The 26,426-nt window shown below is 41.1% G+C and overlaps 1 protein-coding gene across 1 annotated transcript in view; it reads right to left on the bottom strand.

Annotated features, from left to right (window-relative positions):
• The window catches only part of ofcc1 (orofacial cleft 1 candidate 1), a 73,901-nt gene that overhangs the window by 40,555 nt on the left and 6,920 nt on the right, over positions 1-26,426 (bottom strand). Inside the window, exons 4-16 of the mRNA XM_085287481.1 lie at positions 25,683-25,787; positions 24,955-25,038; positions 22,640-22,864; positions 22,214-22,311; positions 20,751-20,837; positions 20,592-20,662; positions 19,222-19,345; positions 15,304-15,549; positions 12,080-12,228; positions 11,656-11,770; positions 10,535-10,832; positions 4,672-4,763; positions 2,739-2,884 (exon numbers count right to left, since the gene is read on the bottom strand). Of these exons, the coding sequence (XP_085143607.1) occupies positions 2,739-2,884; positions 4,672-4,763; positions 10,535-10,832; positions 11,656-11,770; positions 12,080-12,228; positions 15,304-15,549; positions 19,222-19,345; positions 20,592-20,662; positions 20,751-20,837; positions 22,214-22,311; positions 22,640-22,864; positions 24,955-25,038; positions 25,683-25,787 (1,840 nt within the window). The remainder of the gene's footprint in view (positions 1-2,738; positions 2,885-4,671; positions 4,764-10,534; positions 10,833-11,655; positions 11,771-12,079; positions 12,229-15,303; positions 15,550-19,221; positions 19,346-20,591; positions 20,663-20,750; positions 20,838-22,213; positions 22,312-22,639; positions 22,865-24,954; positions 25,039-25,682; positions 25,788-26,426) is intronic.

Raw genomic sequence — 26,426 nt, 5'->3', positions numbered from 1 at the left:
GCTTGACAAAAAGATCATTCCTGACATGTTTTCAGACTTTTTCATTTGCCCAGAACTAATTTGCAATTGTCAATACCTGCAGTTTTTAAAAAAAAGTGCATAGCATAGTGTTTTCTTTGATTTTCGACTTCATTATTTTTTTATTTTATTTCTATGCCTTTTTAGATCACCAGCGTGGAAATGTGAAAACAATTACACAAGAAAGCCTGATCCTCACCCAATGAAACAAAGACTTTAAATAAAAAATATACATGTGTGTACTATAATATATAAACAATCATATCCATTGGAAACATCTCCTCCCAAAAGATGTACTTTGCAGTATTTCTGTCAAAGTAGATGACGTTGTCACCATTTGGAATAAAAAAAACTTTTACATAAAACCTCTAGTAGTTTTCATTCGTGTCGACTTGGTTCTACTTGTATCAGTATTATGTTTTTATGTAGTTGATACATTTAAAAAAAATTTTTTTTAATTTAATTTACAGTCCCACCTGTAACGCACACACAGTCTAAGCACTTGTATACAGGTCCCATACATACTGCAGATCTCTTTAAGACATTAGCCCACTTCATTCCAATTCATCGCGCTGCATTTATTTTACTTGATGAATAAAGTGCTCCTGACTGCGACACATAAATGAATGCACTATGTTAAACCGCTCGTGTGATTCTCCGACTGTCTGAACTGAATCTTACTGTTTCAAAGTCTTTGCTTAATAATGCATGAGCATCTGATTTGCACGTTTGTGTCAGGATGCCTTATAAAAATCTCAATGAGCTCAGTCTCTTGTGGCTCAATAGATGGCAGTAATATCCCTCAATCACTTCAGTATGATTCCTTTCCTCAGTTAAAATACAAGAATATACAGGCAAGTGTGTGTGTGTGTGTGCATACTCTACTCGCTTGCATAGTCAAAAAATACTGTACACACCCTCTGTCTCTCACATTCGTCTACAGATGCACATAAACACAGACACAGAGATAAAAACCCGAGCTCCCAAAATGCCAAAAGACGACGCGGGGCGAGATGACATCATTAAGGCAAAATAAATAAAAAAATATCTGTAAATAATCCCTTTTGTCGGCATCTCTGTCAGTCCTCAGGTAATGTAGACAAACCCAGAATAAGTCAAACAACACAGCGGGAGAGACAGATGAGAGACTGCTGCGTCTTTAACGTGAAAGCCAGCACTGCCACTGTATCTTTCTAATAGTCTGATTAGGTGAGGGCAAAAAAATAAAATAAAATTATCAGCCTTTAGCTCAAAGATACTGTAATGTGTGTGCTTGTAAAGATGAAATCAATAGCAGCAGCACCTTCACAGGGCATCAGGGAACAGCCAAGTCTCCAACTCAATACAATCCGTACCTATAACTGACAGAAATGTCTCATCTCACCGAACCCAGCAACTGCTCAGAGGTAAAAAGCGGCACTATGAATAATCGTGAAAACCATTTAATTGTGTCCCTTTGTGCGCAGTCTGCCCGGGCTCTGTGTTCATTTTTTATTTTTTTTTGTATTCACTTTCCCTCAAGATAGTCTCTATGTCGTCATTTGTTGGCAGGATACGCTGGTAATCATTTGAATTCCCTCAGTATGTTCAGAAGATGTCAGGGAGTAGTCTCTGATCTTGTTTAATATGTGACCAGCAGCTATAAATTACAAACTCCCAGAAATGAGGAAACATGGGTACTTTTAAATCTCCAGGGAGCGCTCGCTTTATGTCTCTCTTGCACATACATACAGTAGACTCTCTCGCTGTCTTTACTCTCCCCCCCCAGTGCAGTAATGGTAATCTCCTCCCCTCAATTTAGTTGACATTCAAATAAAAACAAATACCTGAGACTTTTCTTGTTGAAATAAGCAATTTTGCTCTCAGTCTGTTTTGATGCTCCATGGGCATGCGGGTGCTACCTGGATGCTTTTAGCAAATTTGGCCGAGGTGTTTGAAATTCGGCGCTCTGTTTGTATTTCATACATTCTTGTTTTCTCATTAAAATCAAATGCTGTGAGCCACAATAAAGATGAAACGTAATTTCCACGCATTTTTGCAGAGGACTGGGAGACAACAACAACAAAAATTCACGGGGACATTATTGTTGTAGCTTGAGCAGCGTTTGGTTTGGCTTTAAATGCGACACTGTCACAAAGCAAATTAGCTGAAATACGACTGATTATTTTGTCCTGAAAAGCAAAGCACAAAGAAACACTGACTGTTGATTGTGTAGTCTTGAGATCTAAGTCAAATGTAGGCAAGTACAGATTTAATTAACAGACAAAAGAGGACTTGTGACTTCTGAAAGTATCAAATATAAAAATGATAGTATTGTGGGCAGCTGAATTTCTGTGATTCCTCACCAAATTCTTATGGAGTGCTTTCCTTTCCTTCGGGACAGATGAGGCCACCAGGCTCTGGAAATTGCTTTGAGTGTGCCTTGTTTATGTTGGGAAATTAAAATTGAGTTATATGCGATTTAAGCTATACCACATACAAACTCATTTGGATTTCCCTCGAAAGACACTCGACTACTTTATCTATATCTGTTAAGGAGGTGTTCTAGGCACGTCTTGTTGTCAGAGTCTGTCTGGTTGATGCTGTACATTTCAGCGTCTGTGAGGCACAGAAACCACTTGTCACCCACGTTTTTCTTTCTTTTGCTTTTTTTTCTTTTCTTTCCCCCACACATTTGAATTTTGCAAGGCTGAGCCGGGATAATGAGTGGTGAGACTTACTGTAGGGAGAATGTATACTCCTCCATCTCCTCCGCGGAGAGGTTCTCCATTGAAGGCTGCATCTTCTGTTTGTCTGCCTGCCGAGGCGGTGCACTTCTGCCGCTCATGCTGGGGCCACAGCTATTTGTCTTCTTGATTGGCTTCTTCTGTGAGGAGCAGAAATCGGGGAGAACACATGCGGATGTCATTTGTAATCAAAGCAGGAAACAGGCCTCTGAATTTATCTTGGGGGATGCACACGGTGACAGTGACAGTGTGCGTGGCGCTTTGGAGCCTCTCCTATATCTCACCCGCGCCTCAATTGACACGAGACAAGAATGACGGCAAAATCGCATACGGCATGCCATCCTTCAACTTGAGTTCATTTGGGAAACATGCGTACAGTGATGGTGGCGTTAAATATGTGATATTTGAGCAGCTGGCACTGTTTTTTTCCACACAAGTCGTTTACTGTCATCGTCATAAACACAGTCAAATGGAGTTAGGAAGTGGGGTTTTAAATTTTTCACTAAGGTACTTGGGAGCAGATATTATTTGTTAAGCCGCCAACATGTTAACGGCTTGCTTTCCCTGGCCGTGTCAGCCCTGCCTGTGTTGCCCTTGGGTGGGCTTAGTGCCTTTCTGCTTGAAGTTGTGAAATACACACTGATGTATGTTAATGAGACCCACAGTTTGGAATAAGCAAGCTGCCTCTTTTTTCCACCCCTTTCTGACTCTACCTCTCTCCGTTTTATTTTTTATTTTTTTCTTCATCTTCCCTTTCCTCCATCCCTCTCTGTCTCTCCCTCTGAGATAAACTAGGCCCAGGAAGTAGTAAATGGGCAGAGTCCCATAAAAGCTCCATCCGTTTTCATAGGGCAATCTTTGCCAAAGCAAGCTTGGATTCCAGAGTGATGATCACAATAAAAAGGTGGAAAAGAGTGAGAGAAAAAGGCAGAGAGACGGGGGGGGGAAATGCAGGAGATATACCACAATGTTCTCCAGTGTCTCCACACAATAAATTTAATGCAATACCTTAAGAGTGGATTCCGTATATAGCTGAATTCCTGCCCTGTGGGCAAAGTGGTCGCCTGGAGAAAATTCATTTTAATTAGGCCTGCACTGCAGGTTGAAGGGCTGAAATCTGATCCCTAGCGCTTCCAGGCTGGGGCAGGTTGGAGATCACTCCACTTAATCATTAGACAACTGGGTTCCAACCAAGACATTTGACAGAGTTAGCAAGGTTTTAAAGATAGGCCAAGAGGGGAAGGAAAAACATGGTCTGCAGAGGCTGCAGAGATATAAAACCTCATATCAACAAACTCATTTATTTAACAGGTCATCCCTGATTAATGGTGGTCCAAAGAGCCTCTTGTACATCAGCAGGAGGAGGTTAGTAGGAATAAAGACGGGCAAGAAAGGGTGGTGGGTATATGTGTTTGAGAGAAGGAGGCTTGATGTTGTTCATAGGCGTCTAACTACCTCAACAATAACATCACAACAACAAAAGGCCGCAGCAGAGGCACAATGGAAGGGGCGGACCGGGAGGCAGCAATGCCAGATCAGCACATGGAGTAATTTTGCAATTACCACTTCAAAGTATGGCAGGTAACACGCAGGCTTTGATTAATTTAGCTTAAGTCGTCTGTAGCCCAGGAAGAGGCGTGTTTAGAACGGTTTGGAGAAGAAGAAAAAAAGGCGAGGCCTGGCTAGCGTTGCTGATTTCACACAATTTGAGCTGCTTTGGCTTGTCAAGCAGATCAAAACTGGCTTTGAAGGCTGAAAAATACCTGTTAGTGTGAAATGTATTTTGACAAATCTCAGATAATAAGCCGGGGAGGTGCGCGCAAGGCCGCAGAGAGGGGCGGGAAGGAAAGGGAGGGAATGGAAGGGGAAAGCAGAAAGGGTGCTCATTTTAAGGGTGGGAACACTTCCCCTTAAATCACAGTGTTACCTTGTAGTGATTCCCACCCTCTGCTTTCTCCCTGCATGGATCACTCTTCTCTCCGGTGCTTCCAGAAATGGCTCCTGATGAGAAATTCTTGCCTGCACGCCCAAAAGAGAAATAATGTGCAGTAAGTGTAAAGAGGAAAAGAATATTTAAGGTTGTTTTCTCTTGCATACCACACTTTATCATTATAATTTCAGGCCTGAGTAATATTAATACACATATAATAAAAAAAGGGGAAGAAAAAATATATAGGGAGATACAGTAAGATATATAGATATGGATATATATGCAATTACAAATGATGAAAAATCAAAAAATAAATTAAATTTTGGTTATGATACATTTTCACACATTTTCCCATCATTTCCCTTCTTCTGAAGTGTTTTTCATCCTCCATTTCTTTTTCTCTTTTCTCTGTCTCGCATTTTTTTTCTTGCTGTAATTTAAATGGTAAGCCGCCAGATGTGTGTCTCATGCTTGAAGAGTCGAAGATCTGCATTATTTAGCATATTAACATTCACAGAATTTAAAAAAGGGTTCCTGCTTTGCCTGGAGGTTGCAATTAAGTAAACCTTAGCTTGATACATGTAAAAATCTCACTATGTGAAACTTTTTTTTCCCCCCGTGGAACCAATCACATCTATATAATACATATGGAAGCCTCAGCAATGATATAATTTTTCTCCTGCTGTGGGATTAAATATATCAGTAATAATAACTTAAATATTAGCCACACATCAGAAATCCTCCTGACAGCTAAATTTTTACTGCATTTAAATGGCAGGAAGATTCTGCTCACCTCTATTTTTCACAGAGTCTGAAATCAGATTTCACACTGATGTAGTTTTTAATTACCACCCCTTTGCTGGTAAACATTTGCCCTGGTGTTATAGTTATTCTATTCTCAGGATAAAATTTTTATTTCTACATTATAAAGACGTTACATAACCGTGTACTCAGTTGTGTGGTCACATCAGGGCTTGGGATAAACGCACTTGCCAGCCACAAGATTAAAACAGCAGGTGACTAGAACTGACCACTTTGTTAAATGCAATGTTTTGCTCTCTTTCTTGTTAGTCACTGCAGGCCAGGCCCTTTCTGGTTTCAGTGACCCCCTCCAGAAGACTCTAAGCCAAAAAGTGCTCAGTAATGACTCAAACAAGGAGAATAAGAGCCTGAGAAATATACCTGGTCTTTCAAACTCCCTTGTTACCAATCCAATCGAGCATTCACAGTATGCACAGAGACTCCACCCCTGCAAACCACAGGAACTAAAGGATCTAAACACCATGGGACACTTTCAGACATCCTCTGTGCCAGTTTTTACTGGTTAGAACTGGTTTGGTGGCATGAAAAGAACTTGCACAATATTAGACAAGTGATTTTAAAGTTGTGTCAAATTGGTGTGTCTTAGTATAAAGAGTATAAAAAAGTACAGGTCTTCAAGTGTCAAAAAATCAAATAATCTTTTTGTAAACTATAGGATGTTACCCTACCTTGTTTTAAAAAGCATAGTCGGATTAAATAGCACACAGCGACACTGCTGACTTTAGTTTACATTGGACAGAAGTCTTTTTAATGTTGCACATGAGCACTACGTCTGTGCTCATGTGCAGACAGTCTGAGTCAGAACAATGCAATGCTCTCACACACAAATACACACACCCCTCATACTCTATTAGCTGAAGCATCAACCACATAAACTCACAGACTTGGACCACCGTGGATTAGGATCTTTTCAGAGACTGTACTATCACACACACACAAACACGAACTTATTACACTAGGCCCCACTTGCTTACGCTCAGACGCTATGGAACGAGAATCAGTGCGGAGGCAGCATCGACAGCTCTGACAGCTAAAGGCTACGTCCATGAACTCAGAGTGCTAGAGCTGCCACAACTCCAGCCTCCCTGGGCACCCAAGGCCAACAACAAACTCCTTGTTTTCCCCCCTGTGCTCTGAGCTATAAGACCAGAACACATACTCATCCACTGCACACACACACACACACGCACACACACTCTGTATTGATGCACCCACACACAAAAAGGCAAAGATATTAATATGTAGAAACTTGCATATATGGACAAACATTTTCCAGGGTAGAAATGTAAGAGTCTACCTCACAAAACGCATAACTCAACGCGCCTCTTTTCTTTCTTGCTTACACACAAAAACAGGCCAAGTAAAGAGAAAAGCCCGAGGCCTGTAACACCGTCGAGACCCCATCACTGTGTTACTGGTGAGATGGAACCAGACTGAGATGGCAGTTCTTGTTCACCTAGGCCCTTAATTGCCTGATGACTGGTCCAAATTTACAGAGGAATCGAAGGTTAGCAACTCACGGATTACCCTTGAGTCTGTCAGGCTCTCATGTTGAGGTTGCTATGATACGGTGCAGATTTATTGTTGCTTCACTCAAGTTTTTTTTCTTTCTTTCTTGTAATCCATTGCATTTTAATGACTATCAAACACTGCAGTGCATACTAATGTCTAAATAGTTATGTGCCATTATATCAGGAGTTACCGGTAAATTCTGTAGGTCTTGCAGGTTAAATCTGTCTACATCGCACCTGCTGAATCAAACACAGCCTTCACTTTTCTGGGAATTCACCTTCCATTGTGTTTGTCTCATGCAGTCTGCTTATACTAAAGTAAAGCTTTAAATGTGTGTTTCTGCATACATTTGGAAGTTGGACATTAACGTTGTCGAATTAATCATCAGGAAGTGGCATGCGGCTGATTGAGAGTTTATGATGTAACATCGCGGTTTGAAATGCTGATGACTGGGAGTGGCCTGGAGGGGGGAAAAAACATCCTGAAAGTAAAGGGCAATGCTCCAAAAGAGAGATGAGATGAGGAATCCTCGAAATCACCATCTATGCTCAAGGGGATGGATGTTAAGATGCCTTTGTGGGATAAAATAAATAAATGAGTTCAAAAAACGAGAGAAAAAAAAGGAAGCAGTGTCATAGTTACAGCAGACTCATCTGCATGCTCACAGTGATCCACTAAAGGCTATCATGAAACAAGATGCTAATCTAATTAGTCATTTGGGTTCAAGTAAACCCATACTAACTGGATCATTCAGTTAATGCGAAAGGTCACTTAACCCATTGTGCCTCCAGCCGATCACTGCGGTAAAAAGCCAAATACACTCCGTTCTGCTTGGACAAGTCAACTGACGTAAATCAGATTATTACCATCCGATAGCTAATAATAATAATATGAAACAGAAACACATTAATGCCCACATAAAATTGTTTTGATTGAAACTCGTCAGAGTTATAATCTTGGTTTGGGATGTCAGGTTTCGTTCCGTATAGACACCTCACCAACGCTGTGTTTCTTCTGTGGGGATTAATTAACTTAAGGCCCGAGGAATGCAATCTTCAAGTCTCACTGTCAAGCTCTGCACTGTGCAGATTATCGCAATGACAAGAGATCTCCATATACTTGTCCTGACTCAGAGACAAATGGGTAATGAGGAAAATCTAGGCGTTACATGCAGAGAGAAAGTGAGCTCCACGCAGAAGACATCAGAAACAGGGAGGCATGAAATAGGAAAGAAATGTCTGAAAACCCTCAGACTTGACTAAAAACTGAGAAGGAGGTGGGGTAGGGGGGTAATTCGATCCTCTTTTCCTGGCTAAATTGGATTTCCATTTTTGGCTAGGTTAAAGTTGTCCATCCAATCGCTCCATTCAACCTTGACGTATCACCCCATCTGAACACCATAATTCGCTCCAGAGGTAATGCAACATGAACGGATCTGTATGCAAATGAGGCACAAACGTCAGGTCGGCTTAGGGAACGGCGCAGATGAGGTGTTGTGCAGGACACCTTTTGATCCGTTATTTCACTTGCGGATTGGGTTCACTTCCCAAGCAACCTCCTCACCTGTGAGAATGTGCGTGCGCGCGAGTGCGTGTGTGTTGACATCTCTGCCTGCGTGCAAGCCAGAGTTTGAAGCCGTGTGCGGTGAAGAGACCTGGTACCTTTTGCCTTGTGTGGCAGAACATAAATCTCCCATAGTGAGTGCTCCTCTCCCTCCCTCGCTCTCTTTCTTTCTCTCTGGAAAGGCAGTCAGTTCGTTGGGGACACTTCCCTTGTGGGCGTTAGGATCTCTGTGGGGGGTCACAGGTCAGCCAGCGGAGGAAGCGACAAGCTGTGAAATGTAAAAGACCAATTTCTTCCACATGTTTCAGTGCTGGGAGAACACTGCCAAGCTGTCAGCCGGCATCACGTTTAAAATGGGCCAGGGTGCTACCCAGCAGACCTGTCACAACTCATTTGTAATTAAAAAGCCTGTGTGATGTTTAAAGCAGAGCACCCCAGAAACTTTTGAGGACTGTTAAATAAAGATGAGCTGTGCGTGCAAAAAAATAGAAAGAAAGAAAGCGAGAAAAGGAAAAAAAGGCCAGTGTATTAATAACAAAGAAGCTAGCCGGTCGTCTTTGTTGAGGATCAATACCAAATGAGTCTGCACTTGATTTGTGGCAATGGCCAGAATGCTAGATGACTAAAACTAGTATGTTTTTAAAATAAGGAGATGGACTCTAATATTATCATTATTATTATCAACAAAATCATTAGCCCCAATTAAATGTGGTTATGATTAAATATGTGATTTCAGCATTTTTATCGCTTAGCTCAAACTTTGGACATTGTAAGATTCATACTTATATCACTTCACTCCATTTCAGTAATGAAATGAAGCAAAAACTATATTAACCCGGGCCCTCTACTAATATACCTGGGTTGGACCACCACATAAGCAAGGAAACCATAAAAAAACATTTCTCCTACGTAGCTAAAGGATACCTTAATACCTACGTTGTATGACACAGGATATTATCTCTGCATGCTGTAAAAGGGAAGCAAAGGAGCGCCCATCCCTCACTTAAACATGATTTGCTTGTGTTAAGATTTAAAGAAGTAACTACAGGACACAGGAAGAGGTCACACATACATAAGGGAACACACGAACTCTAAAAGCCTCTCCTTGACTTGAAGCAACAGTAAAGACTGAACCAAGATGAAGTCTCATAACTAAATCTAAAATTTCATCATCTGTTTTATATCTTATCTTCCTAAGGAGAAATCATATAAAATAAAGCTAACCGGATGTTATTGAAATGGTGAGTTGTGGATAAAAAGGCAGATGAAGTTAAGATGGTAATCAGAAATGCATTGCAGCATGTAAGCACCTACTATGTATTGAACTTAAAGAAGGAATTTCAGTCAACTGGCAGAAAATTACTATATAGCTCTTTTTATAGCTCGAACTCGGTAATTATAAGTTAGTCATCCACAGTGAACCAAAGCCAGACCGCAAAACACAGCAATGTGTGTCTTCCAGGTCATGTAAGCATGTAAAATGTTTGGTTTGGCTCAGCTGGACACAGAATATAAAGAAGAAAATGTGGTTATAAATTCCAAAACCTTTGTTGTGCTAATCATGGCAGCTAGGCTAACCACTGTTCACCGATAGCTAGCTTGATTGGACTTATTTAACCAGCACTTTACATGCCAGGTTTTTGTTTGCTTGCTGAAGTGGTGGTTTTATTTATCTAAATGTCTGTCAACTATCAGGTTCTGCTAATGTTGTGCACGATACTTTGCCTATGCTAACACTAACATTAGAGTCTATATATTTTACACATAATCTAACTGAGAAAACAAATATAATGTCTGTCTGTCAAGCATTCCCCTACCAAACCCTACCCTCAAGCACATTCACCTCAGTGGAGCTTTGCTGTAAGGGAGGCCTGTCATTCTTCTTTTCCCAGTGTTGGTGACATTAGGGTGACATTTTCTCCACACTGTGGCATAGTTGGGAGTTGTAACATCGGAGCCCTACCTGGCAGAGATGAGGAAGAGCAAGCAGAATCAGCTGACAGGTTGAGAGGGGACCCCCGGTGAGAATGTACCACAGAGGGATCTCCCGCTCTGCAGCTGGGGTCTGTACAGGGCTGCTGTTGGGACTGGGGATGAACGAGCTGAGGACAGAGCTGGTGCTGCGATGGGGGCTTGGGCTGGAGTGGCAGCTGGTTCTGGTGGACCTCAGATTGGGGAATGATAGGTTGTTTAGAAGTGGGGATCGATAGAGTGATGCAGTGCTCTGGTCTCCGAGATGCTCCAGGTGGGAGTCTCTTTACCTAAAACACAAGAAACCAGAAGAGGAACAGGCCTGCTTTGCGTGTGTCAGAGGTCTGCATATGTGTTCAGTGAACATTAATAGCTTGTAATAATCAGTAGTTATGTGCATAATGTTCCATTGCATCATCATTGTTTGTGGGAGAACATCTTGCTGTATGAATAACATTACAGGTGTTCAAAACTGCAGGCACAGAGAACTACTAGCATTTGTCAAAGTGTGCAGTAAAACAATTCAATTAAATCTATAAATGTGACAAGAATATTGTGCTTGTTGTTGTGCTGTGCATATGCAGAGATACAAAAAAAATATCCCACAGCAATCAAAGCAACCGTACCAACAGTAATGATAATGCAGTAATACAAACAACATGTCACAGTCAAAGGGACAAATAAAGAAGCAAATCCAAGACAGAGAGCTTTGTTCTGGTTTTTAATTCAATTAAGATGTTTACTAATCTAATCAATGCATCAGCTCTAATGCTTTCAGAATTGCTGGGTAAAGATGTGGTTCTTGTTTGCTCTCTGGGGCCAATTTTCAATTTCTCTGTAAAAGCTTTTTATCGTTGAAAATCCAAAAATCCACCCCCCATCTTTTCAGATCCACCGTTCTGCCCCCTAAACATTCCAAATAAAAGAAGAGGATCAGAGTGAAAAAGACACAAAAAAAATGGCACACACAAGCACATGGTTTATAACTGAGACCAAAAAATAAACACGCACATACTGTACCTGCACGCAATTACGAATTTAAATAGAATAATCGAGAGGTTCGCGTCATCAAAACAAACATGTGAACAAGGGGTTTCGTAATTGCACACACACCTGAAAATACAGGTTGCACAGCCAGTGGTCGAGATCAGAGGAGATGAGGGCTTCAATCTTTTTAAACTGGTCCAGCTGTGTGCTGGGCTCGCCCCTGACCAGTGGCGTTTTGAACCTGTGCACATAACAGAAACCTGTCACTGTACAAAGAAATGTTGATGAGAAACACTCATAAAAGTTGCAGGTTGCATTTTTTTGGACTGCAGGTATTTTCTCTGAAAATGAATTACAGCCATCCATTTTCATTACCAGTTATCCTATCTGGGGTAACTGGGGGGGCAGAGAGGCAGGGTGCACATGCTAAAAACTAACACGCTTGAGCTAAAGAACTTGTCTTTGGACTGAGTTAGGGGGAAACTCGCAGAATGACAGAGGGAAACACGTGAAGATCATTTTGCTGTTCATCACAGTGGTTTTGACTCACCTGCCCTCGACCAAACCGAGACTTGGCCCACAAGCAGGAAATGCTGCCCAGGCCAACGCAGAGCTGACGTGACTTCTGTCTCCCGGTGCTGTGATCAGCTGGAAAACCAGCACCATGGAAGGGATGATATTACAGGTGGAAGGTAAGACCTGGATAAACATACAGAGCAATATAAGGAAAGAAGAAAGTTGCTCACAGTTTCAGTCAGCTGAGCGCACATGCCTCCAGGGCGCATGCATTAACGCATGCACACATGCAGACACATCAACAGCAGAGTATCTCATGCTAACTGCCTTTTAATCTACATCCTACACTTGAATCCTCCCGTAACTTATCTGCTGTTTTAGGATCGTTCTAAACTGCCACTCTAACCCATCGAGCTCAGAAAATTGCCTAAAAGGAGATGTCGGCGTGATAAAGACTGCGGCATCAAACACTGCGAAGAGGGCAACTCGAGTTTGCTGTTGTAGAGCGTGAGCTGACAGTTACCGAATTTGTGATTCAGAGAAGCCATCATCAATCAGACTGATAATATCAAGGGTGTCTTGCGCGAAGCAAAAATTGTTAGTGGTTAGCAGTCAATGGAAAACACATACATTCTTATTTACCCAGAGAACGGTGGGTTTGCTTAAAAAATGAACTGACAGTGAGGTGCGTGCGACATCATCCATCACTGGGTGGAAATATTTTATCCCTTTATTAGTTGTAATGGAAAATGCAGAGGACTTGTTTTAACACATAAATCATTTGTATCCCGTTCTCTTCAACCCCCCGCCCCCCCTGTAAATCAGCCTTTGGTATGCACCTGTGAAATGATGGGTAGTAGTGTCTGACTCAGGACATAAATTTATGGAATAATATCAGAGATTATAGATATTGAGGATATTCATATTATTCATTTACTGTAAGAAATGTGACCTGCATAAATAGTCATTTACGTGCGCGCGCAGTGCCTTTGTGTAGACACGTGGGCATATGTGCGTATGTGGTGGGAGGTTTGTGAGACTTGATATGCTTCAGAGTTTTTTTCTGCTCCTCTGTTTATGGAGGATCTACTTAAACTATTATAAATATCCAGGTTGACTTTTTTTTTAAAGTGCTGAGGGGAAATTAACGGCTACAGTTGTGCAGTTTACAGTAAACTGATAAAAAGTGATCTTTTAGCAATAAGCACAACACATGACAAAAGATTTAAAAAGTGGAAAAGACAAGAATAAATTCATATACCTCCAAGGATCTTTCCTAATTTTCTTCCTGTCCACTCCCCTCCTCCCCTCTTTAATTAGAATGTGGATCTTTTTTTTTTTCCTTTTTCGGTATAAAACTCTAAAATGAGTCTCGGCCCTTCTCAACTCTTTTCAAGCATTCCCACTCTTCTGCATATCCAAGACATTTCAAAACTAAGCGGCACTGTTTCTGTCTAAATCCAAACCCAGACACACAAAGCAAAGGGTGAATGAAAAAAAGTGGGAGAGAGATATGGAGAAAGAGGAAAGGAAAATAAGCTCCTGGCTTCCTCCTACCATCACTAATTCCTCATTTCCTCTTAGAAGGCACTGCAAGCTCCACTGAAATCGCACGCTATCGTGTGGGCAAGAGGCGAGAGAGACGGAGAGAAAACCAGCTAAGCCAATCCTGGTAGTCTCAGACAAATCTGATCAACGTTCCAACTACTATCAATGAGGACAACAACAACTGGTTTGTCTATAAAGCACAGCTGAGGGCTTGGGGAGGAGAGGAGGGAAGGCAGAGTGACACGAGGCATTTACCATGCTGTACTTAAACCTTTTTCTTTTTCCTCTTTCTTTTTACCTCTGACGCAGAGCCCAGGTTTTGCTTTCAGTTCGTGCCAGATTTTACCCCATCTTTTATGTTTCATGGGAGCTTGTGACAATATTATCAGAATGCTCTAGCTCAGTGAATACACCCACCAGCACGCTGACAGTGTCCACATGTGCTAAATGCTCCAGCTAGGCCTTTAGAGTTGCCATCACAACAGTGAAGAAATGCTTTCTCAGCCTGTATGAGACTCTATGGGATCAAGAGGGACACTGCATTTAGTGGTTTCTGTTTTAAGGTTTTGCTTGTGAATCTTTTGTACCGTGCACACATCACTGAATGAATAAACCAAAGAGTTCTAATCCACTGGTCAATATCGACCATCTATAATAAGTATGTGGGTTTTTTTAAAGATTAGCACAGCTTATATAGAAGATCCGCTCCTTCATATCCAAAGGTTTAGGAAAGGGGTTGTAAAATGTGCATAATTTCATCTAATGTAATCTGCTGTGTTGTTTCAATAAAAGAACCAAACGGGAAAACATATTTAGTCATCTATTATGCAATGGAAATGTAGGCTGACATTTTTAAAAATATGTTTCAAATACATATTTTTGTCAGTTCTGCCTAACTTTTCTATTTTTGCTTTTATATGCCTTGATCCGGCTCAAGCATGTGGCAGATGCTGAAAGACACACAGGAAAGAAACGAAATGCTTCATTCCATTTGTGCTCCATTTTTATTCCAATAAAACATTATTTCTTCTATATGAATGAATAATTGATATTGGATTTGATTTACATGCATGGATTAAATGTCATGTTTGAGAAGTTGTTGTTTTATTCATATAGGGATCCCTAGAGAAAAACCTAGAGGCTGTGTGTGACATATTTTCATACGCTGCCTTTACAGTAATATAACTTCTCATAACCCTTTCAGTGTAGAAACTGCTCCATCTTCACTGCAGCTGATGAAAATAAAGGCAGAAGAAGAAAGAGAAATTCTGAAATAGCACCAGAAATGCAGTGTTGTAGCTTCTGTCATTTTTAGCACGTGCAGCTTTATTGTTTGACCAATTTATAAATATAATTTCTTGCCTCCTCAGTGTCAAAATTGCTTCCCGGTGAAAGATGTATTTTATATTTAGTTCCATTTTTCTTTGAAAAAATAAAAATTTAATTCAAGTTTTCCAATTGTCAACTGCAAAACAAAATTGTACTATATTTATACTATTTCTTAACACTTAATAGTCACAACCAGGGACAGATTGTGTGTATTTTCCCTGATGTGTGTTGTTGTATTATTGTCAACAGAGAAAAGACGTATGACACTAAAATTAAAACTTTTTTGTTGTTGTCAGAGCTCAGTGGATATCACCCCATTAGAGCACACCCCATGCTTTGCCCTGATGCTTAAACACAGCTTATACAAAGTGAAATTGTGGCTACCATGAACAGACTCTGGTTAATGTGGAGGTCAATGTCGTAGAAGCGTCCCCGATGCTCAGTGGGCTCAGTAGACGCTGCCCAAACATGTTGCCCTTTCTTACTGCACCAGGCCAGAGCCGGACCCCCTAGATGGCTGTGAAGTGCCACTCTGACAGTATAGAGACCCCTGGGAAGTCTGTCCCTCGTGGCTCTTAGGCAACGCACACACACCTCCACGGGCTGGGGAGCAGTCCTCTGGTCCGCCTACAAAAAAGTACAGGCTTGATTTTATTATCTTTCTTTATTCGTGGAAACTGTGATTATAAAAATATTTTCTTAGGGAAAATACTGTTATTTAATCAACACCCTTATTGAACCAAGACTTCTGTAACTTTGTAAATAACTGTGAGTGTAAATAAAGTTTGTCAAATTCTATTTGAACAGCTTTTCTCTATACTTAAATATAAATATAAATTATTGTATGCTAAGGAAACTACGGGGCAATTAATAATTATATTAATAGATTTTGCCTGTCAACAGTGTCTTTGACTGCTGAGGATATATGAGACCCCCTGAGGAGTTTGCCAAATGGCATCTTAACGTCTGTATTATTTATCATGTAAGCTAAATATTGTCCTTACTTTAATGCTGGTGGCAACATCATTAGAACAAACAAACAGACAGATGGACAAACAAACTAAAAACCTTCATACGAGTATATCTTTCAAACAAGAATTACATTTTTATCTCTCAAAAAATAAATACTCAGATTACAGGTGTTTCAAATGTGATTCCACTAAAGACAAGCTCAGTAAAGTCACAATCTCCTATCTACATATCTCCATTCAATCCCTCAGCGTTTAAAGCTCAAGGCCTTGCTCAAGGGAATACCAGCATTCCTTGATAACGAAACTAGATTCCCTATTCAGACGACTGGTTTTAAAAAAAACCCCATCCTTGTGTTACTAAGATTATCCCGTTAACCTTCAGGCTACATCATTCCACTTGCAAATGCCTTTGTTTGCTTTGGTGACATGTGCCTTGTTTCAGAGCTTAGGATGAGTAATAGTCTAAGCAGGCTAGACAGTCATTTTTATTTTGTTCTAATGAAACATAATCAGACGACAATGTAGATACTTTTTAGCCTTTTGTGTCCTATGGCATCTGTTGAACAGCAGTGGATGAAAAGTCAATCTAGTTTAAACAGAAACCCCTTAGTCACAATTTATTTACTTTTTTAGCACAAACAGTAAATTTGGCCCATTGCTTGCCTTTGCATGGCAACGTTGTAATAACCTGTACAATGTAATTATGTGCTGTTTCTAAATTTCAATGCAATTCATATTTGAGTTTAGTTTAAGTGTAGGTTAAGATTACAGCAACTCCACTCATGAGTTCATGTTCCATCAGGGGCACTTGCAAGGGAGTCTGGAAAGTATGAGACCCTGTGGAGCATGTGCATGTTGGTGTGTGTGTGATGTGACATCATGCACCATAAGCCACTTTACAGCATTTGCCATTTTGATTTCACACATCAAACAGGAAGCAGCACTGCAGCCACCTGATAGCAATCACAGATCACCACAACCAGCCGGAATATAAGCTTTCTTATGTGCACATGTCATTTTTTAAAAATATATATTTATTTTATTTAACCAGTAACTGCATATTTTATAATTATTTGAAAACCAGCAGGAGAAACTGTCTTATTGGTGATATATATATCAGCCAATATACCACTTTTAAAAAACTAGAAGAAAAGTTGAGCTTATATAGTTTGACTCCATCTACTTCTGCTTATTCACATCATAACATCATTTACTGCAGGCTTCTAGCTGGATTGCAACAAAATTCTGAATGCTTGGCAATTAAAGACCTCAGTTCCAATCAATGATATAGCATCACTCAGGGGCTAGTGTCTATACTCATATGCACGCACTTTCACACAGTGCTGTTTGTACCTGAGATTGTTCCCTGCTATTTCATAGTCACGCACCACACACGTTCACCTAGCAAGGGCTGGTGATCCCCATTGCTCTGCCAGCCAATGCAGGGGTGTGTGTGCTGAGCCCTGCAGTAATGCCCCGCAATCTCCCCTCTGTGAGCATCTTTGCATACCAAAACAACTAAAACAATTTAGGCAGAAGTGAAATTAGTATAATTGGTGGCAAAGCCGTTTAGCCCACACATCTCACATTTGGGAGGAGGGGATGAAGACCTCCAAACCCCCACACTGGAACGAGATGTATGCATGCAGACAAGAAAGGAAGAGGAGGAGGAGGAGAAAGGAGCATAAAGAAGCACTGGAATAAAAAATAATAACGTCATACCGGTGTCCAATTTGTAAGCATTGTTATTATCAAGCCCACATGCTTGCACAGGCATCACAGGAGTCAGTCGAGACAGCAAGGTGAAGGTAAAAGGTGAAGTGAGCCAATTTTCCATATCAGAGGTGGTTTGTTTGCCCCAAGCTTGAGTTGTGCCTAAAGTGCCATAACATTACAGCACTCCTACAGATGAGATCAAAGGCTCCAGCGAGGGATCCTCCGTGGTTTTGCTGGCAAGCGGCCGTCCTTTCACTGAAATATCTTTTCAGGGCTTTCCACACATTGACTGATCACACAAAATGCACTCTTAATAGAGACAGGAAATGCCACATACAAAAACTTCCTTTCTTTCTAAGTATGGGCTAATATTCAGAGATTAAGCTTTCTCGTTAATTATTTTCATTTTAATTAGTATATCTTAATTAACAATGAACATTTACCCTTAAAATTTTTTGGCTTTGGAATGAAGGAGGGGGGGTGAAGAAAGGAGAGAATAAATATGACAATCTTTTTGGGACCTCCGGGCAGGATTACTGATGCAGGCTGCCTTAGTTATTAAACACGTTCTAAATTAAATGCCTCCATGAATTTTGCACAGAAATATATTTTCATAGTTTTGCATGCCAAATGTGACATTTTATATTTCAGATTCATCTCGCTGCAGTGATTTTAGGGAAATGTCATATAAACAAAGATTTTGTCATTTACCAAAGGAAATTACTATGCGTGGCAGGTTTGGCCATTGCTTTCTCTTCTTTCTCTCTTTCCCTCTCCCTCTTTTGCCCCCTATTCTGCCTGTGCTAGTTGTTTCAAGTCAGCAAGCCATAAAAAATCTTTATCTCAGTGAAACACAGCAATTTGGGAGATAATCGAATGGTGACTGGGGGGCACAAACGCCAGTCTGAGGAATTATACCACAATCTCCCCTGCATTTACAACCTTCCTCAAAGCCAGTTGTCACCCTGGAAGGAAAGCCCCCGACTGAAGATTCATTACATCTTTAAGCCAGCACGGTGGCATGGCAGCCTCATCCCCAGATGCAACACAACAGCACACTCCTCCCACAGCTGGTGATGCTACCACTAAAGCTGCAGTCCCCTTCTCTCTCTTTCCTACTCGGTTATCTTTTCTCTCCTCTAACTCTGTTCCCCCCTTTTTCTTCTCTAAAGGCTCCCTTTTCCTCCTACTTATTTTGCAAAAACCAAAGACACCATCCCCACAGAAAAAAGATTCTTTATATGCTATGTAAAAATACATTGTGTCAATATATAGTGATATTGTGACTACGTATTTAGCACGCTGTATAAGGAAAACTGTTTTAGTCAGCGCTGTATTGCAAATATATGCGCCTTTGCGCAGGCGTGTGCACATACAGGAGCAAAATTTGAAAATCTAGAAAATAAAGGATTTTTTTTTTGGATACTCTAACAGGTTACAGGATTTCACAAAATTACATCATTCACTTTTGTTTTTTGTGGTTATTTGTAAACACTTCAGGATCAATATCTTCTCCTGCGAGACCACCCTTTTACAGATTAAGGGTATGTCACTTCCTGTTTACATGCTTTCTGTCCTCGGTGAATGTGTGGCTCGCTCTAACAGATCTTACCTGCCACAGGGGCCGTGATGCTGCAGAGGAGGATTCTGGGAGCTCTGTCATCTGGCTGTATTTGGCCATCGCTTCTTCTTGGCCTTCCCCCAACGCTCTGAGTGACGGGCTTTCGATGTCGCGGCTGCTACGTGCACAAACACACACTTGTATGCGATGCGCACAAACACAAGAGGCTAACCCTGTTAACAGCCACCTGCATTTTGGACCCTCTGTTGTTCCACTCTGTAGCCAACAGCGGCTCAATCTAATAACACCACAACAAAACACTTTCCACTGTCTCTCGCTCTCTCTGTCTTTCTCTCCCCCTCCTCTTTTTCTTCTCTCTGCCTTTCAATCTTATCAGTGGTAATGTAATAAGCGGTTGCTTCGCTCTGTCTCCTCGCCACCTCTCTTAATTCCTCAAAATAAAGCAATATCACAAGGGCCCTGGCCTGCCTGTGACTGGGGATAAGATGCTTGTAAAAGGGAGGATAATTCAGCAAATAAATGCTGCGCATCAAAGGCGAGCACTCTTTCTTTTCTTTCTCTCCTTCACTCCCTCCTCTCTGTTTGCCTATCAAAAGTATTACATGTGCTTTCATCAGTTCACAACAAGGCACAATGTGCTTCCTAATGCAATTACTCAACCTCCATTAAATTAGAAACAGTGGAAACAAATGAATTACACATTTGTTACAAAAACCACAAGTCAGCTCTGTGTCTCTGCTCTTTAATTTTTTTTCTTTCACAGGCATAGAGAGAGAGAGAGAGAGAGAGAGAGAGAGAAAGTGAAATAATTTCTCATTCAATTTCAGGCAGATGTAGCCCTAGGTGATGCATAGAAAGTCTCCCATGTCTAATAGCCACCCACCATTGATATCAGAGGGAATTTACAGGGTTCAAGGCTGTCGAGAGGAGGTCATCTCGCTAAACTCCAAACCACATTCATCTGACAGGGCTGGTGTCCGACTGCCACCCACCCATAATACAACCCGGTGCGAGACGAGATGCTGATGTGTACAGTGGTGTCTTGATTTTATCGTGTCAGCCGGCGCGGTAGTCCGTAATTACTTAAAACTTAAACATGCTAAGCTGATTGCCTTTGGGGCTCTCGCTTCAAGATGTGATGTGTGATCTCTGAATAAAGCGGATGGACCAAGAATTGATGCACCTCCGAGCCCAGTGACATGGACAGATTTCTGTGCCCCGGAGCCATAGTACCCACAACGCAATGTCTGCCGACAAGAGAAGTCATGCGGGGGACACATGAATTACATTCCTTCCCGAACGTCAGTGGGAATACAAATGCTTTCAACACAATTAATGATTACAGTCATGTGACATAAATTTTACATATGGAAAGAAATATGAAATGGGCTGGACTTTACCACGGAAGCAGTGTGTTCATCATGGGTTGTGGTCTCACTGCCTCATCGCTGTCTCTTTGTGAACCGGGCTCCTTTAATTTAAAGTGGATATGTTGTGTTCTCATATGTAGCAAAACAGCAACATCTCTGCTCTGCACTATACAATACATGATCATTTACCTTAAAATCACCAGTGAAGAAAGCCATTAGTCTTTTCTTTCTCTTTGCCCACTTGCTTCTCTTCGGGGGTCCATTCTGAGCCACTTGCTGAAAACATGTTCAAAATCACATGCACGCGTTCTTTTGGGTGCAGCTTTGTGAAACAGTGCAGTGCACCATAATGGCAGAATTAAGCACAAGGAGCAACTGTAATGCAATCTGCAGGCAATCGATACCGAGCCAGACCCTAAAGACATGTAGCGTTTGAGTATTTCTGCCGGTTTTACATTCAGTCAGCACATTCACACTCCCCATTCAGACACATTGACACTGCTAAGTGACAATGTCTCGCACTGCAGCGGCTTTGTGCGGCAGAATAGAGAAAGAAGAAAAACGCTATTATTTTTAAAATAGATGTGAAATCTCTGGTGGATAATGTGCTTTCAATGGGAGGTGGGAGTGGAAACAGTAGGAGAGCGCATACATATTATTGTCGAATAAGATAACACCGATCCCACTACTGATACAGTACACAGTAGATGCCGCTGATTATCCAGTGAGGAAAGATGAGTCAACTGTTGCTGTGACTTCGGAGTGACAGTAAGTCATTGTTGGGTATTTTGTTACATTTACTTTCTATTCATGTAACTTGATACTCTCTCTCCTCTCTTTTCAAATGGGATTAGAACTAAAAATACAGTGGATGGAAGTCCTGCATTCCTGTGTTTACATATGCATTAATGTGTTTCTTTGGAACCTAGATTTGCCTACACAATGAGAACCTGCTGTTCTTCTATCCACTCCCATTTCTCTTCTGTCTGATCGAATGCAAACACTTGTTTTGAATGAAGCTTCAGATCTTAAAGCTAGTTCAGAAAATCCTCAGTTGGAAAATGAAAAGCAGTCGTGATCTTTTATTTTTTTCCTGAAAAGACCGTGAGACTTGTAAAGCACCGAGGAAATTCAGCTTCTGTTAGAGACAAATATGCATAATAATGCACAACAAAGTGGAAAGAGAGAAGAAGAGAGTCTACATAAATCAAATAAATTAATGGTTTGAGCTTATCATATGTAGAATAGAATATCGATTTAAAATCCATGTTCTAATTTTGAGTCAAGGATGAATGAGTAATCTAACCTCTGAAGTACCTTGAATGCCCGCTGTTCAAAAGAAACATGAGTGCATTCAGCTGAGACCATCTTCCAAGAAAATGAAATGGATTGAGAAGGGAGGGGGGGGGGGGAGGTTTGGGACAACATAGAAAAGAAGAAAAATAGAAAATGAGAAGAAGAAAATTAAGCCAAGGAAGTTACTCACTTTGCAAACAGGCATGTGAAGAGACAAAAAACAGATAGACGCACATGCACACATGCACAGACTCTATGTCCATTAGCCAAGCCACTGGTACACACTATAATGGACATGGCTGATGTGCTGGTGAATATGGGATGATGACACAGATATTCCTCTTTGTAGCGCTGACCTGCTGCAGTGAAAGGCTGCCAAGCATGATCATGTCAGGCCGCGCACGCTCCTTCAGCTGCTGGGTGTAGTGGGGGATCACCTCCTCAGCTGTCCTCACTGCAAGAAATATTACAGAGGCAGCAAAAGCATTCTAATATTTAACAAAACTACAAGATTACCAAAGCATGCATGATTCTTTGAATATTATGTCAAGTCTCCCATTGCATCATTGATCCAATCATGCAACCCTGAATTGAATTAATTAATTTTGCAATGCTGAAATAATATCATGTTACTTTTAACTTTGATTTTATGAGACATTTTCTGCTCTCCAATATATATTTGTTTTAATCAGATAATCCATTTAATTTAGTGCAATAAAATAGTACTATGTATATATGTATAGGATCAATCAACATTAAAACGAATAAAAGGATAGCATTACTTTTTACAGTGCTCTCTCTGCCCATTACCATCCTCCCTGCTTCGAGTCCAGCCTCTCCTCCCAGCTCAGTACTACCCTCAGCCTGGGTTTTGGCAATGGTATGGGCCTGGGAGGGCCTGGAGCCCGAGGCATCACCACCACTGTGGAGCAGCAGTCGCCGCTGAAGCACCAGATCACCCGCCTTCACCTCCAACACCTCCTCATCCCTGGAGGCTAGCAGCGTACCTGGAGAGATTCGCATCAGTGGGCATGTGCAGACACACGCACAACCAGACATACACAAACACACACACATACGCACACGGATTTCCACTCGTAAACACTGGAACATGCATTCACATACTGATGGATGAGCATATTTAGCACATCCAGAAACAGGCACAAACTGATAGATATGTGTATGTTTGCAAACAGTATGATGTACTGAAGTGGAAGTTTGTACAAAAACACAATGGTGAACAGTCAAAAAGCATCATGTTCAATTCACACATCCACATGTTTGGCTTAAAACTATACTGAGGCAGGACTTTGTTTAGAGAAGGAACAAAAAAGAAATGCTGAATCCTATAATGTTAGTTTTTTATTATAAGAGGTGTACAAAAATATATATTTTTAGTTAGTTTAAAAAAAATAGGATGAATCAATGAATATAGCACATTTCATCAAATTGCTCTATTTCAGTAAAAGGCATTCTACAGGCTAGGCTAATCGAACATGCCCAGACTGAAATGGGACCAAGCCTCTAAACTGAAAAAAACATATGCAAAGTAGTTTTAAGTTAGTAACCTAAAAATCATTACTGAATGGAGAGAGGCATTGTTTGCAGTAGCTTATCATGCTCGCTGTTTCTGTTTCAGTTTTGCTGTGCTGGCTCATTGGTAGAAATGTGATGTATTCTTCAACAATCTCTATATTCAACGTGTGCAGTCCAACGTGTGCAAGAGCCAAATCTGTTAAAACTGCTTAATGCTTTTCACATAGAGGCTGATAGCGACGCCTAACGCCTTACAGAAAACCAGAATACCAGTTTTGTGGTCTTTCATCTCCAAGCCAAAGCAAAGGAATTCATCAAGATAAAAAAGAAGAAGAGCTGAAGATCCAAGGCAGACAGACAAGACTTCTCCAGGATTTTTTTTCTTAAAAAAGGAAAGAAAAAAAGCTCCAACACTGGCCACTGTCCATTTCATTAATGTTTTGTTTTATTCAGGTTCTTTCTTGTGAAATGTGTATGGTGCTTTGTGACAGGCTGTAAAAGCCAAAACAAAAGCCTGAGAAGCAGTCACAAAATGTCAGGATCAGGACTGACATACTCTGAGCCCTCTGCAAAGAACACTTGAAGCCTACACCGGTGGGAGGCATCCATACAACTGCATAAGGTCATTGTCTTGAAGTCTATTGTAGCTCAGTAAAGTGCTAACTGGCAGTAGTGTTGGACAGTACAGAAGTACAAGCTCTCTCTCTCTCTGTTTCCCTGTCTCTCTTTCCTTCCCTTTCTCTCAGCCTATTGCATGAAGCAACTCTTAATCCAAGATCCTCTTTACTTTCTCTGTGGGATTTCATGAACATTCCAAAACAATGGATGGGGTTGCTAATCTCAGTGGTACAGCTAAATCCAAAACAATAGGAAATAATACAAGCCTGCTAAATTCTACCGTGTTGAATCGGGCCTAAACCCATCACTTGTGCGCTGGAATTACAAGAGAGATGTGCGTCATGTCAACAGGATCTGGTATGACTGTCTTCACCCAGAACAATGCTAAGCTTAAACCATCTCAGTATTGCCTGGATGGCTACATATTTAAATGAAACTGAGCTAATGAGAAAAGGCACGACTACTGTGAGACAATAGGGTTGCTTGGAAAGCACCGTCTGCTGGTGAGCGTCCCTTTCTAGTTTACTCTTTGTTCTATGGTAGTGCTGCTTTTAGTGGGAAATACAGCATCATATTTTTGGGTGGATGGTTTCTGTTATTTACATTTAACATTAGAAAGTAGAACACACAAGAAAATATGATATTCTTGTTCACAAAATTGTGTTTTTAATGATATTTTAATACAGATGGAAGTTAACAGAAAGATGTATCTCTAAAGTCTGAAAACAAATTTAGTGCTTCTGCACTATCTACACTAACCAGCATGTCTGTGAATTATACCAATGATTTAAACCAGCAATACAAGCAAATACATGCAAACTAGTTTAAGTGATACACATAGGTTAAATGTGCAAAACTGGATGAAATTTGGCTAAATATCACAATAAATCAAGGACCCACAAATCACTATGGCACTGTAGTATAGCTAATAGGGGATACATACCAGGTAAGTCAATGAAGGTGTCTTCGTCATCCAGCAACGCAGTTATTCTTTCATACAGTTTCTTTTCATCAGCAGTGAAAGTTTCTGTAAATCCAAACAAGTATATTTGAATGGTGCCAAAAAAAGAAATATATTTCTTTTTGTGTGCTTTAATAATTACTTTCTGCTTATCAGCCAACTCAATCGAAACTGCATCTTAACATGCAAATTAGTCGTGGGGAAGGGTGAAAATCAAGTGTATGTAGAGGGGTAATGAAATGGGAGCATTAACATGCCTGTTAGCTGGCCTGTCATCATGTGATGAGATTTGATTTGGTGGATCCTTTGATATTACACGGCAGTGATATCCAAAAGATACAGGTGAAATGCCTTCTCCATTAATAGCCAGGTTTCATTATAACATGCATATTACTTGGCTCCCAAGAGCTTGCCTTTAATAGGCCTACTTTAGGAGGGGGCTGCAAACTCCTGATATGGCTCTGCACGTGTCATTTGACGGGGGGGGGGGGGGGGGGGGGGGGGGGGGAATGCCACTGTGAAATGAAAACTGACCAATGATACATGACCTTCATCAATGACAACGACTTGGGTAGCCAATCTAGTGATGCCATCACTTGGTGTATTTACATAGACCGCCGTGGCATCACGAATGGCAGCCTGTTACTAGTGATCTCTCTCACCCCTCTTTAATGAACCGAGGAGAACCATTATGACAGAGAATGGCATACTTAATTCCAGCTCATCTTCAGCGCTGACCCCAGTCATCCTGCAATGCCCCGAGTCCGTCTGCCTTGTCAATGACGGGTCAAAGTAATTTTGCGCACGTTCATTTCCTGTGGAAAGTGCACGACGAGGAAAGCGAATGAGAGAAAGAGGGATTGGGAGTTGGCGGGGTGGTAAGGGAGGGGAAGGAGGGAGTTGTACAGGTTCAGGTTAGTGGTTATTAGAAGCACATGAAGCAAAATGTTAATTTTGAAACCCACACTGTCGAAGGGCAGTGGTAGTGGCTGCTACTAGATAAGGCAGAGCCAAGATGAGACAGGAGTTCAGAGGCGCAGAGAAAGAACTGGGAAAAAGACTCCTGGGTTTCTCAGTGCACCTCTCCACGGCCTGCGGTGCTCTGGGGCCTAATTAGCATGCTGCAAAAGGTCATGGCAAGCAATCTCTTAAATATGACTGCCATATGTTTTCCATGTTCAAAAGGAACTAATGAGAAAGTCTACAAGCCCAAAAGTACCTGGAATTTCAAAGACAATACCAGCTAAATACTCCGAGGTCAGCGGCCTAGAGAAGGAGGCAAGTTTGGGGGAGCAGATCCAAAGGAAAATAACTTGAGCCCATGTCTCATTGACTTCTTATTAGCAATCACTGACCTATGGGTATCAAGTCTGCTCCACAGAGTTTATGGGAATCAGTTGGCTCAGGGGCACTTTCTATTAAAGGTACACCCCACCTACAGCTTTTTTTTAACC

The sequence above is a fragment of the Mchenga conophoros genome, linkage group LG9 (assembly GCF_057382185.1).
Source record: "Mchenga conophoros isolate Kocher_MC1m ecotype Shallow Benthic linkage group LG9, M_conophoros_male_GT1.1, whole genome shotgun sequence".
Lineage (NCBI taxonomy): Eukaryota > Metazoa > Chordata > Actinopteri > Cichliformes > Cichlidae > Mchenga > Mchenga conophoros.
This window is presented reverse-complemented; position numbering and strand designations above follow the sequence as displayed.